This window comes from Orcinus orca, chromosome 2 (genome assembly GCF_937001465.1).
Source record: "Orcinus orca chromosome 2, mOrcOrc1.1, whole genome shotgun sequence".
In the NCBI taxonomy this organism is placed as follows: Eukaryota; Metazoa; Chordata; class Mammalia; order Artiodactyla; family Delphinidae; genus Orcinus; species Orcinus orca.
The window spans coordinates 92,960,110-92,972,602 of NC_064560.1; the positions used below are offsets into that span (position 1 = coordinate 92,960,110).

The 12,493-nt window shown below is 52.5% G+C and overlaps 1 protein-coding gene across 18 annotated transcripts in view; it reads left to right on the forward strand.

Annotated features, from left to right (window-relative positions):
- MEGF11 (multiple EGF like domains 11) overlaps nucleotides 1–12,493 on the forward strand; it is a 425,478-nt gene that overhangs the window by 388,597 nt on the left and 24,388 nt on the right. For 15 of the 18 annotated variants that reach the window (XR_004486708.2, XR_004486707.2, XM_049705891.1 and 12 more), the window contains 6 exons: nucleotides 3,630–3,776; nucleotides 4,151–4,285; nucleotides 9,168–9,296; nucleotides 10,485–10,613; nucleotides 11,113–11,241; nucleotides 11,798–11,926. Coding sequence is in view for 16 of the 18 variants with exons in the window: in XM_049705891.1 (XP_049561848.1) it covers nucleotides 3,630–3,776; nucleotides 4,151–4,285; nucleotides 9,168–9,296; nucleotides 10,485–10,613; nucleotides 11,113–11,241; nucleotides 11,798–11,926 (798 nt within the window). In the remaining 2 variants the exon portion in view is untranslated. The remainder of the gene's footprint in view (nucleotides 1–3,629; nucleotides 3,777–4,150; nucleotides 4,286–9,167; nucleotides 9,297–10,484; nucleotides 10,614–11,112; nucleotides 11,242–11,797; nucleotides 11,927–12,493) is intronic. The other 3 variants (XM_049705895.1, XM_049705897.1, XM_049705902.1) reach the window with 1 other exon arrangement.

Genomic DNA, 12,493 nt, shown 5'->3' on the forward strand with positions numbered 1-12,493 from the left:
GTGGTCCTGAAGTCGTTTCAAAGGAGCAATTGATGTCCTGAGATTTGTCAAGCAGAAGGAAACCAAGGAAAGACAGTGAGGGCGCAGGGTAAAGGCCCCAGCCTCCTGCTCGGCAAGCCCTCCCCACCCACTGCTGACCACCGAGCCCCTGGCATGTTGCTTGTGCCTAGGCTCAACACTTGTTTCTCTTTGCTCTAAGCATGAATGTGTCTTGCTCCCCTTGCCCCCCTTAGCCACACACTTCTTGACTGGCATGATATCGAATTCACCTTGCCCTGCACATGGTAGGTGCTTACTCAGTGTTTACTGAAATAAATTGAAAGAAGCTGGCCTATAACCATGTATGGCCTTTCCCGTTGAAGTGAAGGAGACCTTGACGATGTTCCGCTCCAACCTCCTATGCTACAGATGAGGAAAGGGAGCTGCCCAAGGTCTCAGGACATTAGTGCCAACAGGATGGGAGACACTGGAGTGCACTGTAAAGGGGAACCATTTATTCATTCAGTTGGCATTTATTGACTCGAGCCATCACCGAGTCTTTATTTGGCAGCTACCATGTGCCCGGCACTGTGCTAGGCCCAGCAGTAAATGGCAAAATTCAACAGCAATAGCCCCTGGGCACCTACTGTGTGCCAGACACTGTCCTGGGTACTAGAGATGCAAAAATGACCAAGATCATTTCCCTGCCCATTAGGAGCACCTGGATAAAGAGAGTCAGAAGTGTCAAGAAGCCATAGTCCCTGTCTTCACAGGACACATATATATGAAATATTCAAATGATAGGGACAAAGTTGTATGCCACTATCAAATAGATGCTTGAATCCCTAGGCAGACATTCAGGGAGACTTCCTGGAGAAGGAAGACCCCAAAACCCAAAACAGTCCCTGAAGGATGTGGGCTGCTGAATTGCTGCTAGCCTTGTGACATGAACTAGAGGTCACAATATATAGATTCTTAGCCTAGCTTTACCCACCAGTGTGGATGTGTAGGGGGCCCTGAAAGATAAAGCAAAGAGATTCCCTAAGGGTAAGAATGGGAAGGACCCCTAAGGGGGATTATTATCCCCATTCAACAATAGGGAAAACAGGGCCTAGAGAAGGCAACTAACTGATGATACCACTCCTCTTCAGAAGCTGTAGTTGGAGAGCCTCCCTTTAGGCCAAGGTCAAGCCCTTTGACTGCACCGGTGCAACTGGCTTTTCCACGCAAGGGGAAACCCTGGACCCTTCTCTCCACTTAGATGCCAATGTCTTAAGTTCCAGGGAGCTCTTAGGACATATAACAGCCTCAAACAGGAGCCCCACACCCACAGAACCAGGCCTAGACTAGAACAATTGGCAGATCCTAGAACCCAGTGGGCCCTTGCAGCAATCTGAGCGTAATCACCTTACACCTGTGGTTCTTAATCTCCAAAAAAGAGGACACCTTTTTTGTTTTGTTTTGTTTTTTTGCGGTACGCGGGCCTCTCACTGTTGTGGCCTCTCCCGTTGCGGAGCACAGGCTCGGGACACGCAGGCTCAGCGGCTCACGGGCCCAGCCGCTCCTCGGCATGTGGGATCTTCCCAGACCGGGGCACGAACCCGTGTCCTGTGCATCGGCAGGCAGACTCTCAACCACTGCGCCACCAGGGAAGCGCGAGGACACCTTTTTGACATGAAAACATTTGGAGGATCCCACACATGAGAGTAGCTGTACTTTTAACATCCACTGATTTGGGGGAAAACATGATAGCAACAAGCTGCCATGAATTCAGGGGTGTTTTGCATGCATTGTGTTTTATTAATCACAGTAATATCTGCATACAGTTTTAGGGAAAAGCCTACAACTATGGGAAAGAGGCTTGGGCAGCCTAACCAAGCGTGCTTGCTGCACAGGAGGGATTGGAGGTCAGACGGTGGAGCTCCTCCATAGTCCCGCGCGCCTCCCAAGAGCAGCAGGGTCCCTCGGCCTGCAGTCTGAACAGGTTGTTTTCAACAACCACAGGCCAGAGAATTCCTTGGGGCAGATCATGGCTTTTGGTTTTAAACAGCTTTGTGGTTTCCCTCGCCCCAGGCTCCCCTTCGGTCCATCCGTGTTGCTTGTCCGGGCTTCACCTCTTGTGCACCTGAAACTCCACTGGGAGAGACCTCCACTGAGGAGGAAATGTGACCACCAGATTCTCACTGGGGAAAGACTATATTCCCAGGAAGAAGCTCCCCGCACCCCATTCCCTCCATTCAGAGGCCTATTTCCTGCAGAGTGGCATCTGAAGCCTCCACCCTGCTGCAGAATTGAGCTGTCACAGGGAGGGAGGCCCAGGGAGGGAGCATGGGCTAGACTGAGGTGCTGGAGGAGAGTGAAGCCTGTTGCATCCCCTCCCTCTCCACTCTCTCCCCCTGTTCTGCCCCCTCGCCTTTCCCCACCCACCCAGGTAAGCTTGTATAATGCCAGCCTGCCTCTAAACTGGTCCCACCGCTCTCCTGCTGCTGCTAGGACCGGGTCTGTTCACTGAGCCTGAATGTCTTCCTCCCTCTTTCTTTTTCTTTCTCACGATCCCTTTCCTTATAACAAGGCAGACGTGCTTTGTAAACTAATTCTGCTCCTCTCTGAGCCTCTGATATTCACCTTCCAAAGCCAAATTGGTCTCCTGGGTCCCCATGGTCCATTCACCTTACGCGTGGCGGACTAGAAGCCTTTCTGCCTGGGAGGAAACCCCACGCCAGAGCTGGGCATCCAGCCTCAGGCCTTTTAAAATTCTTCTCAGCCTTCAGGCTGTAATCACCCCAACACATATTTCCTTTCTCTCAGCTCAAAAAAGACCATGTAGGCCTTGCTCCTCTTTCTTTCTGACAGATTCCATCCCTTCCCACATAGGCCACTGTATGTCAAACTGAAGGTCATTAAATCAATTTTTTGGGTCACAACTAGCTTTTTTTTTTCTTAAGGACATAGAATACATCATAGTGCAAAGAAAACATCAGATTGCATCACAGTGACAGTAAATGTCATTTGCAAAATGTTGGTTTCTATTATACATGTGTGTGCACATTTGATATAAAATACATATTGCACTGAGGACTGTGGTCAAAAGAATCTGAAAAGACCCCACCCACTCTCTAAGCCACTGCCCAGGGGCTGGTTGGCTAGGGCCCAGCAAGGATCGGTGGCTCCTGGGCTAACGTGGGTGGGCAGGTAACTCACTCCCAGCTCATGTAGCCCCTATAATGGCACTCACTTGCTGCACTAACCTTGGATTCCAGCTAAGATGTCAAAGACAAAGGAAGCCCTTCATGATCTGATCCCTTCTGATTCCCACAATCTCATCTCTTGCCGTATCCCATCTCGTACTTTATGGTTCAACCACACTATGCTGTTTTATCTTTCAAGGCGTGATTCTCTCTCCTGCCTCCTGCTCTTTGCACATAGGGTTTCCTTTATCTGGTCAATTCCTCCTTGGTCTTTAGGACTCAGTTCAGGCATCGCCTCTTCCTGGAAGCCCTCCCTGACCAGCCAAGCTTCTCTGTTTTTCTCCTCCATATTCCCAGATTTGCTGTGTTTGCCTCCACCTCTTCTTACTGCATAGTACCCCCCCCATTCTTCCTTTCACCCTCGCCCCTTACCACTGACCTGAGTCTGCCTCTGACCCACAGGCATCCACTGTGACAGCACGTGTCCGCCCGGTCGCTGGGGCCCCAACTGCTCCGTGTCCTGCAGCTGCGAGAACGGCGGTTCCTGCTCCCCAGAGGATGGAAGCTGCGAGTGTGCCCCGGGCTTCCGAGGACCCTTATGCCAGAGAAGTAAGGCTGAGACCCTACCCCTCAGACCTCGGACAGCTCATCCTCCCCAGCCTTCCCAGCTGGAACTAGGACTGGCCTGAGAGAGGCTGGGCTTACACAGTCAGTCCCCATCAAGTCCCTCCCTCTAATCCCCTTTCTCCTGGCCCTGACTTTTCTGTCCCCAAGTTCAGGGCCTAGCCTGGCTCCCCAGTAGAAACAGGACCAGACCACAACTCCTCTCTGTAGAAAGGGACGGGCCCTCCCAGGTGTGGGGCAGACGCGACTCTCCCCATGCTTCTGAGAAGCCTCTCTTCATCGCTGTGTGGGACTGGACAAGTAGCCAGGCTGGCTGGGGCCCCTTGGGCTGCTGACCACCCTCTCCCCTTCACCCCCAGTCTGCGCCCCTGGGTTCTATGGCCACAGCTGCGCCCAGCCGTGCCCCCTCTGCGTGCACAGCAGCGGGCCCTGCCATCACGCCAGCGGCATCTGTGAGTGCCTCCCCGGATTCTCCGGAACCCTCTGCAACCAAGGTACTGTTTCCAGGGGGAAGGTGTGTGGACCAGCGAGACGAGGAGTCCCAGGAGGGAAGTAGCAGGGAAGGAAGGTTCAGGATTCTCATCATACTCCGTGGAGGCAGCTCCTTGGCTCTTCAGGGCTTAGACCTACCTTAATAAGAATTGGACACACCACGGGGTGTGAGACAAAGCCATGATGCAGTTGAAGGAACAGGCTCAGAGAGGTTAAATGACTTCTCCATGGTCTCACAGCTAGAAGCGGCAGAGCTGAGAAACAAATTCTGACTCCAAAGCCCAGTCTAAGCGGATAAAAATTGAAACGAGCGTAGATGAGGTCCACATATGAAGTGACCCCAAATGGCTTGTGCTGACTGCCAAGTGGGAAAGGCAGAGAACACTGTGGGAGCTCAGAGGAGACGGTTCTGGCTTCGCTGGAGATGGCAACTTCCCAGCCCTTCTCCCCTCACACTCAGGCCAACACTAATCCCTCACCACACGCTTTCCTGTCTCAGCTGCAGAATCCACAGCACCAACTCCAGCCAACTCTTCCACTCAGCGGGAGTTGAAAAGGGAGATAAAGCTTATTGAATTGGTGTGCTGCTAAACTGGCTCTCTGCGGGGGGCGGGGGAAGCCCTAATCTGTATCATTTGCAAATTTCCATGCTGTAGATATTCCCACCATGGCTGATTCTAAGGTACCGGTTTAACACCGGTCGTGAAATTCCCGAATATTTAATAGCCAGTGTGAAGGTAGAAGCTGGCTCCGTTGCACACCATTGCTTGCTGCTGTCCCTGGCTTAGTTAGGCCAAGGCAGGGTGGATTTGGGGGACGGCTCCGTGCCGTGTAGGACTTCAGCTGGGCCTTAGCCTAAAAGGCAGAGATGGAAGAAAGGCATTGTGGGTAGAGGAACCAATCTGGGCAAAGCACAGAGGCATGCATATGCGACTATCCAGCCATAGGGAATGGCAGGAGGATGCAGGGGCTGTGGATGGCAAAGGGGACTGAGAAGGTAGTCTGGGGACTCCTGGAAAGTTTTGAAGACAAGGTTGCAGAATTTGTACTTTAACCTGTAAGGAGCGAAAGGATCTTAGTCTAAGGTAAACTTAGAGCTAAAAGCAACTTCAAGGTCATCTGTGAGAGTCTCATCTGGCCTCCGCTTAAATACTTCCTTTGAGAGCTCACTGCCTCCCAGGGGACTGGATTCTTTTGATGAATAATGACCACTGAGCTCGGCTATTTTTCTAAGTGTGTGGGCCATTAATATGTATGAGTGGAAAGTTAACTCCGTGATGCTTTGAGGTCATGAGAAGTTTGGACCCCAGGGAAACATACGTGACAGTTTCATTTGCTTGCAGTCCTCCTAGGGCAGTTTAATCATAACCTGACGTGTCGAGGTTTACTTATTAAACATCGGAGACCCAGCTGTCAATACAGATAGGCCAGGTCTAAATTAGGACCTAAGCAGCCCGAGGAGTAACTCTCACATCCTGCAATGTCTGATTTATCGCCCGCTGGCCTAATGAGTATTTTCCACACATAGATCTAACAGAGTTTGCTATTAATGGCAACTGCCCTGGTTAAGTCTCAAACCTTGTAAAAAATTGAACTGACGCTTTCTAATGACTGGCTTTCCAGCGAGTTACAAATTACAGACACTGCTTATGCAGAACCATTAAACATAGATTAAATACAACCAGATGTTTTCTTTTCACCAGTCCCCCTTCTCTCCACCACCTCTCTCTTTGCCTCACTCTTGATTCAGCTAAGAAGTTAACCAATTAATGTATTAGACTGATCACATTAGCAGCTCTGTGGGTGAATTTGTCAGCCTTGCATATGTGAGAAAGACTTCAAAGATAAGACTTGTTAGAGAAGTCTTGTTAGAGAAGCTCAGAGTTGGTTTTAGGATGGGTGTCAGTGGAGCATCTCTGGCACCCGGCTCCCCACAGAGGGCCAGGACTAGGGGATGGGTTCCCCACATCATGTACCTCCCAGAGGCAGGGAAGAGCATGCTGGGTGACCTGCTTTTCAGGAAGCCAAAGCTGGAGGCTGAGCTGCAAACAGGTGAGATGCATGTCATCCTCCTGGCAGTGGACCTGCCCTGGAAGGAGCTAAGGTTTTTGCTAGGGAAGAGCACAGGGCCCAAATCAGTCATCGTGCCCATAACCATTAACTATAGCCCAAGGCCAGTGGGTGAGGGTTATCAGTCCCATTTCAAAGATGAGGAAACAGAGACTGAGAGGGGTGATGTGGTTTGCTCGGAGGTACTTAGCCAGTGAGTGGCAGAGCTTCCTGGCTGTGTGACCTTGGGCAAGTTACTTAACCCCTCAGTCCCTCAGTTTCCTCATCTGTAGAGTTAGTAATAATGAAAATATGTAATAATGAGAGTATTACAAGGTTAATTGAACTAATATTTGTGAAGCATTCTGAACAGTGGTACATAAAAGTGCCACAGAAGTGTTTGTTGAATACATAAATAAAACTAGTACCCAAACCCAAGGCTTTGGGCTAGAGAGCCTGGTATTGTTTGTCTCAATTGCTAATCATGTCCAGGAGAGGCACAGAGTGGCCACAGATCCAGGTGCCCACCATCCAGTTGGGGAAGGGCTGACAATATGAGACAGTGTGGCCTAAGGGAGGGGTGCCAGCCCAAATTTCAAGAGATGTGGGCCTGGGGAAGTTGCTTTTAAGAATCAACACCTTCCCCTGATGCTCAGTGTGGCTCAGCCAAATGAGGGCCTCAGGGATTCAAGGACTTCCTGCCCCATAACAGGGATGCAAGGAGGCCATCTTGGAGGGTGTAGGGCCAGCTGGAACTGGGCTTTGAGGGGAGCGTGTCAAACTGAGAGGAGCTCGAAGGGACAGGGGTCACTGATTCCAGCAGAACCCACTGGAACGTCACTGCTCCTGGGGCCAGTTTTGGCCATTTGGGGAATAGTTCCTGAGTGTTTGTTGTATGCCATGCACTGTGCTGGGCACTCAGACACAACAAAGAACAAGAGAGCCAAGTTCCCTGCCCTCATAAAGCCTGCAGTCCAGAGGGGAAAATTCTGAGCTCAGCCTTTCCCAGCAGAACTTGGGGGCTGGGGTGGGGGGAGAAGGGGCAGCAGTTTATTTCCACATATTCAGCCACTGTGCCTTGAGCACCTGTTGTTTTTCCAGGCATTGTGGGTGTACAGACACGGGTGGAACCCAGGCCTGGCCTGAAACGGCTCACAAGCCACAGTAACAGAAGACCAGGGAAGAAACTAATAGAGGGTCCTAGAAGCTCAAACAGGGACATAGCCTCCCAGAACAGAGAAGAGGGGTGAATCTGTTAGGATTAAGTTCAGCTATAAGTAACATAAAAACCCAAAATAACTGATTTGAAGATGACAAGCTTTGTGTCCCTCACACATTTACAAAAAAACCAAAAAGATGAAAGAAAAGCAAAGATCCAGAAGTAGGCCACTAGGGAGTGGTAGGGTAGCTTACATAGATGTCAGGGACCCAGACTCCTTCTATCTTGTTGTTCTGCCATCCTCAGCACATGGCTTCCACCTCTGAGGAAAGGTAGCTGCTTGAGCTCCAGCTATCTTACCCACAATTCTCATCCATAATCCACATTATTCTTCAACAGGAAGGATGAATGGGCAAATAAAGACACGCATTTCCACTTACCATTGGTCAGAATGTAGTCACGTGGTCATACCTCGCTGTGCAGGTGGACATACGCCCAGTTAAAACTACTTCTAAGGAAGAAGAGAATTGATATTGAAGGACTAGCTGTCTACTACAGAGGGATCATCGGGGAGGTGGTCCTTAAGATGTGTCTTGTAGGCAGGGTAGGATTTCCACAGCTGGGCATGAGGGTCAGGGAAATTCTGGGAGGGAACAGCTGGAGTGAAAGCACAGAGGAGGAAAGGCATGGGGTGTTATTTGGAAAGTGGTGTGTGGTCCAATGTCTGGGTGATGAGGTATGTTTAAGTGCTGATCTCTAGGATCTAGGTTTTATTCTGGGGCACTAGGGTGCCACTGAGGATGTTTGAGCAGGGCATAGGAGTGCCATGAAGAGAGCTGTGCTTTAGAGAGCTCAGGCTGTAGGAAGCAGGTGAAGGATGAATTGAGAGGGAATTGAGAGGGAGGTGCTCGGTGAACACTCATATCTAGTCCTCAAGGAGCTTGCAGCTTTGTTGAGGAAACCAGCCCTTCCTCCAGGAACCAAGGAATGACTCCTCCAGGAGGGGCCGGGATCAAAATCCTACAAAGGACTCAAGGTGGAAATACCATGGGAGCTCAGTGGAAGAGAGCACCTTGTGGACCCAGGAGGGCTCTCCTGGGGAGGAGGCTGAACTGAGGCTCAAGGAACAGGTTGGATTTGGAGAGACAGGAAACAGGGGGACAGGGATAGACATTCGGGGCCGGTCCTCCAGCCATCTAACTGCAGACAGACCTGCCACCCTGCATTTGTCCCTCTCCTTCCAGCTATAAACATTCCCTGCCCTCGCAGTTGTGAGATCAGTGATGCTGACACAAGTGTGGTAATGGAAAGCAGAAGGCTTCGGGGCAGTGCAGGGACCACTGGACTGAGTGCAGAGCTGGGATTCCCAGCCTCACCACTTCTGTCTGTGAGACCTAAGTCAAGTGATTCTACCCCTATGGGCCTCAGTTCGTTCCTGTCAGAGGGAATCATTACTAGAGGCTCCCGAAGAATGCAGCTGTGGACACAAGAGGGGGAACTCATTGATGTGGAAATGAAGAAGGGTGATGGGGGTGCTGAGGTGGGCAGTTCCCACCCAGATCCGTGACCCCAGATGGCCATGGCTGTGGCCTGGGAACTTCTGGGGGTGTAGCTGTGGGTGGTGGTCTGAGGAGTACAAGTGGGAGGACAGGTGCCAGGCTGTCCTGTGCCCACAGTGTGTGCTGGAGGGCACTTTGGGCAGGACTGTGCCCAGCTCTGCTCCTGTGCCAACAACGGGACCTGCAGCCCCATCGATGGTTCCTGTCAGTGCTTCCCTGGATGGATTGGCAAGGACTGCTCACAGGGTAAGCTGCTGCCCTCTGGAAATGCTCCCCCCGGAATGCCCCCGACCATGGTCAGGCCCAGAAACACCCACTCCCTGCCCAGAACCTCTCTGCCCCTGGTGCTTCTACCTCCCAGGGCTGAAATCTCCTGCAGATAGGAATGTCCACCTGAGTCCCATATAGTCTCTATAGCTAACGTGATGAATTACTAGGATTGATCACTAGCATTATTAACTGTTAGTATTAAAGATATGGGCGTTATTCGTAGTATCATTAATACTATGAACGCTGATTATTAATACTCCTAGCATCTGATCAAGGAGTAGCCCCTAAGTTTGGATGGGGAGGAAGAGGGAGTAGGGAAGTGAGGGGAGGCCCGGGCAGTTGCCTCACAAGGGTGTCCTCTGGGTGGCTCACGTGACTGATGTCCTGGGCATCATAGGCCTGGGCAGAGCATTGTAGGGGCTGTTCCTATAAGGTGAACCCAATCTGATACAGAGGTAACAGGGACCCCCAATCTAAAGGCAGAGACTCAGCCTCTGCCCTGTGGAGTCCTTGGCTGATGGGTGAGACCCAGCCAGTACCCCTAGAACGGTCCCAGTTAAGATGCCCTGGCCCAGGACTTCCCTGGTGGTCCAGTGGTTAAGATGCTGCACTTCCACTGCAGGGGGCAAGGGTTTGATCCCTGGTCAGGGAACTAGGATCCTGCATGCCAGGCAGTGGCCAAAACAAACAAAAAAACTGGCCTGAAGGCATTTCCATTCTGATGGAGGAGACACCCCTGCTATCCTCCGGGAGCTCATTAGCTCCCTGAGAAGAAATAAGTCCCTACCCTGGGAAAGTACCCCCCCACCCCCACCACCCCCATGGGGAAGTTAGTACACACAGTATTCACACCGTAAACCGCAGTGTTTACAGTTTACCACACGCTCCAAATCACAGTCATTCCCCTAAGAGGGAAGGTTCAGAAGCCCTCAGAACTGGGAGGGTGGGCAGAGAATCCAGGCTTAATGGGAATCCTGGGTGATTGGGTCAAGAGGTGAGTGGAGGAATTCTGGGAACAGTGGTTAAGCCCCGTGAAAGCCAGGAAATGCCACCTGGGGGCATCCTGGCTGACATGCACTCCCCCTTCCTCTCCCTCCCTCTCCCTCCCTCTCCGTCTGCCCCTCTCTGCCTGGCCCTCACCCTCGGCATCCCACCCACGCCCAGCTTGCCCACCTGGGTTCTGGGGCCCCGCCTGCTTCCACACATGCAGCTGCCACAACGGGGCGAGCTGTAGCGCCGAGGATGGGGCCTGCCACTGCACCCCTGGTTGGACCGGACTCTTCTGCACGCAGCGTAAGCCCCGCCTCCCAGCCTCCCAGCCATTTGGAATCCCATGCTGCGGCCTGCTGGCTGCCGTGGGCATCGTCTGGACATGCAGGGGAGGGAGAGAGGAGGCAGGCCCCAGAGCTCGGAGCTATCCACCCCCACCACCCACCCCTGGGGTTAAAGAGTCTGGCCGGACTCAGGGGGTTGAGGCGCCCAAAGTCCTGGAAGGCCAGAGCTATCGGGTACCCCAGCAATCACCAAGACCAGACCCTCCTTGGACAGGGGGCCCAGCGTGGGGAGGAGCAGCCTGTGGTTGCACAGCAATGAGATATCAGCCTGGCCTCTGGTTCCAAGGTACCCTTGTCCAAAGGACTCCCTGCCTCTTCGGCGTGAGGGTTCCGAGCGTGGAGCGTGCAGGGTGCAGGGTGTCACTAGTCCTCACCCCATGCTCAGAGAAAGAAGGGGCAGGAGGCAGGTTTGGTCCCAACTGCACCTCAGCAGTTGCGCCCGCCCTGTTTCTCTTCAGGCTGCCCAGCAGCGTTTTATGGGAAGGACTGCGGGTATGTGTGCCAGTGTCAGAATGGTGCCAGCTGTGACCACATCAGCGGCAAGTGTACCTGCCGCACGGGCTTCACCGGGCGACACTGTGAGCAGAGTAAGCTGTCCCGACCCCTGACCCTGGTGTCAATGCCAGGCCTCAGCCTCCTGCAGGGGAAGCCTCCCCCTTTGAGGTCCACCCATCAGGGCCCTGCACCGCCTGCTCCCTTGACTTTTGGAGCAACTCCCAAGGAGAAAACCTGAAGGTTGGGCCTACGTTGGCTTAAGAGTTTCTTCCTTCAGTGGGGGTGGGGATGGGGCATGTGGAGGCAGAGCAGAGCCTTTGCTGGGGGAGGAGCTTAGCGAGAGTAGAGGGAGGCAGATCTTGTTTGATTGATCTTTGAAGCCCCTGTGGCACCCGGCCCTGACACACAGAAGATGCTGTGTAAATATGGACCAGGTGAGGAGGAGGTAGGGGTGGGTGTCCCCCCACTCAGGGTTATAGGTGTTCTGTCTAGCCCCAAGTAGCAAACCAAAGCACATCAGGAGCTACAGAGAAAGAGGCTTCGCTCTGTGAGGCAGAACTAATCCTCACAGCTGCCCACATAAGGGATGGGAGGGGTGGAGAGTGGGCGTACCTCACGGTCGACTCTGATTCTCTTCATGCTACACAGGATGTGCCCCAGGAACCTTTGGCTATGGGTGTCAGCAGCTATGTGAGTGCATGAACAATGCCACCTGTGACCATGTCACAGGCACCTGCTATTGCAGCTCTGGATTCAAAGGGATCAGGTGTGACCAAGGTAATACACAGATGGCAGAGTCCCCGGGGAAGGGGGCTATAGAAGGGGCCCCATGGGGCAGGCTCTAGGGAGTAGCCAATGGGACTGACTGAATTTTATAAGGACACTCTGTGACTTCCTTTTATTCACATTGGGAGGAGAGTGGGAGTGGAAAGGGGGTGGGGTGGCTGAGGAGGGGGAGGCTCCAGGCACTGGAAAGGCAGATGGAGAAGGCGGCCTCTCAGGCACCACTTCCCTCTGCTCATCCTTGGCAAGTTTTGTGAGCCAAGGAAGGATGACGGCAAGCCAGTGCTGTGGAAGGGTCAGCAGACCGAGTCGGAAGATCTGCCATTACCTGCTAGGTGTCCTTGGGCCGGTCATTTCCTTTTGCTGGGTCTGTTACTCCACATGTGGAAAGACACAAGGTTCTGCTGAGAGCCAAGGAGCCCAAAGGGGCTCAACCTTGGCTCCAGGTCTATAGTCAGACAAGACCCCATAGTGCTGTTGTGAAGACCAAGTTAAGATAATGTGAGTAAAGGACTCAGCACAGTGCCTGGCACATCAAGTGAGCACTCGATAAATGGTTTT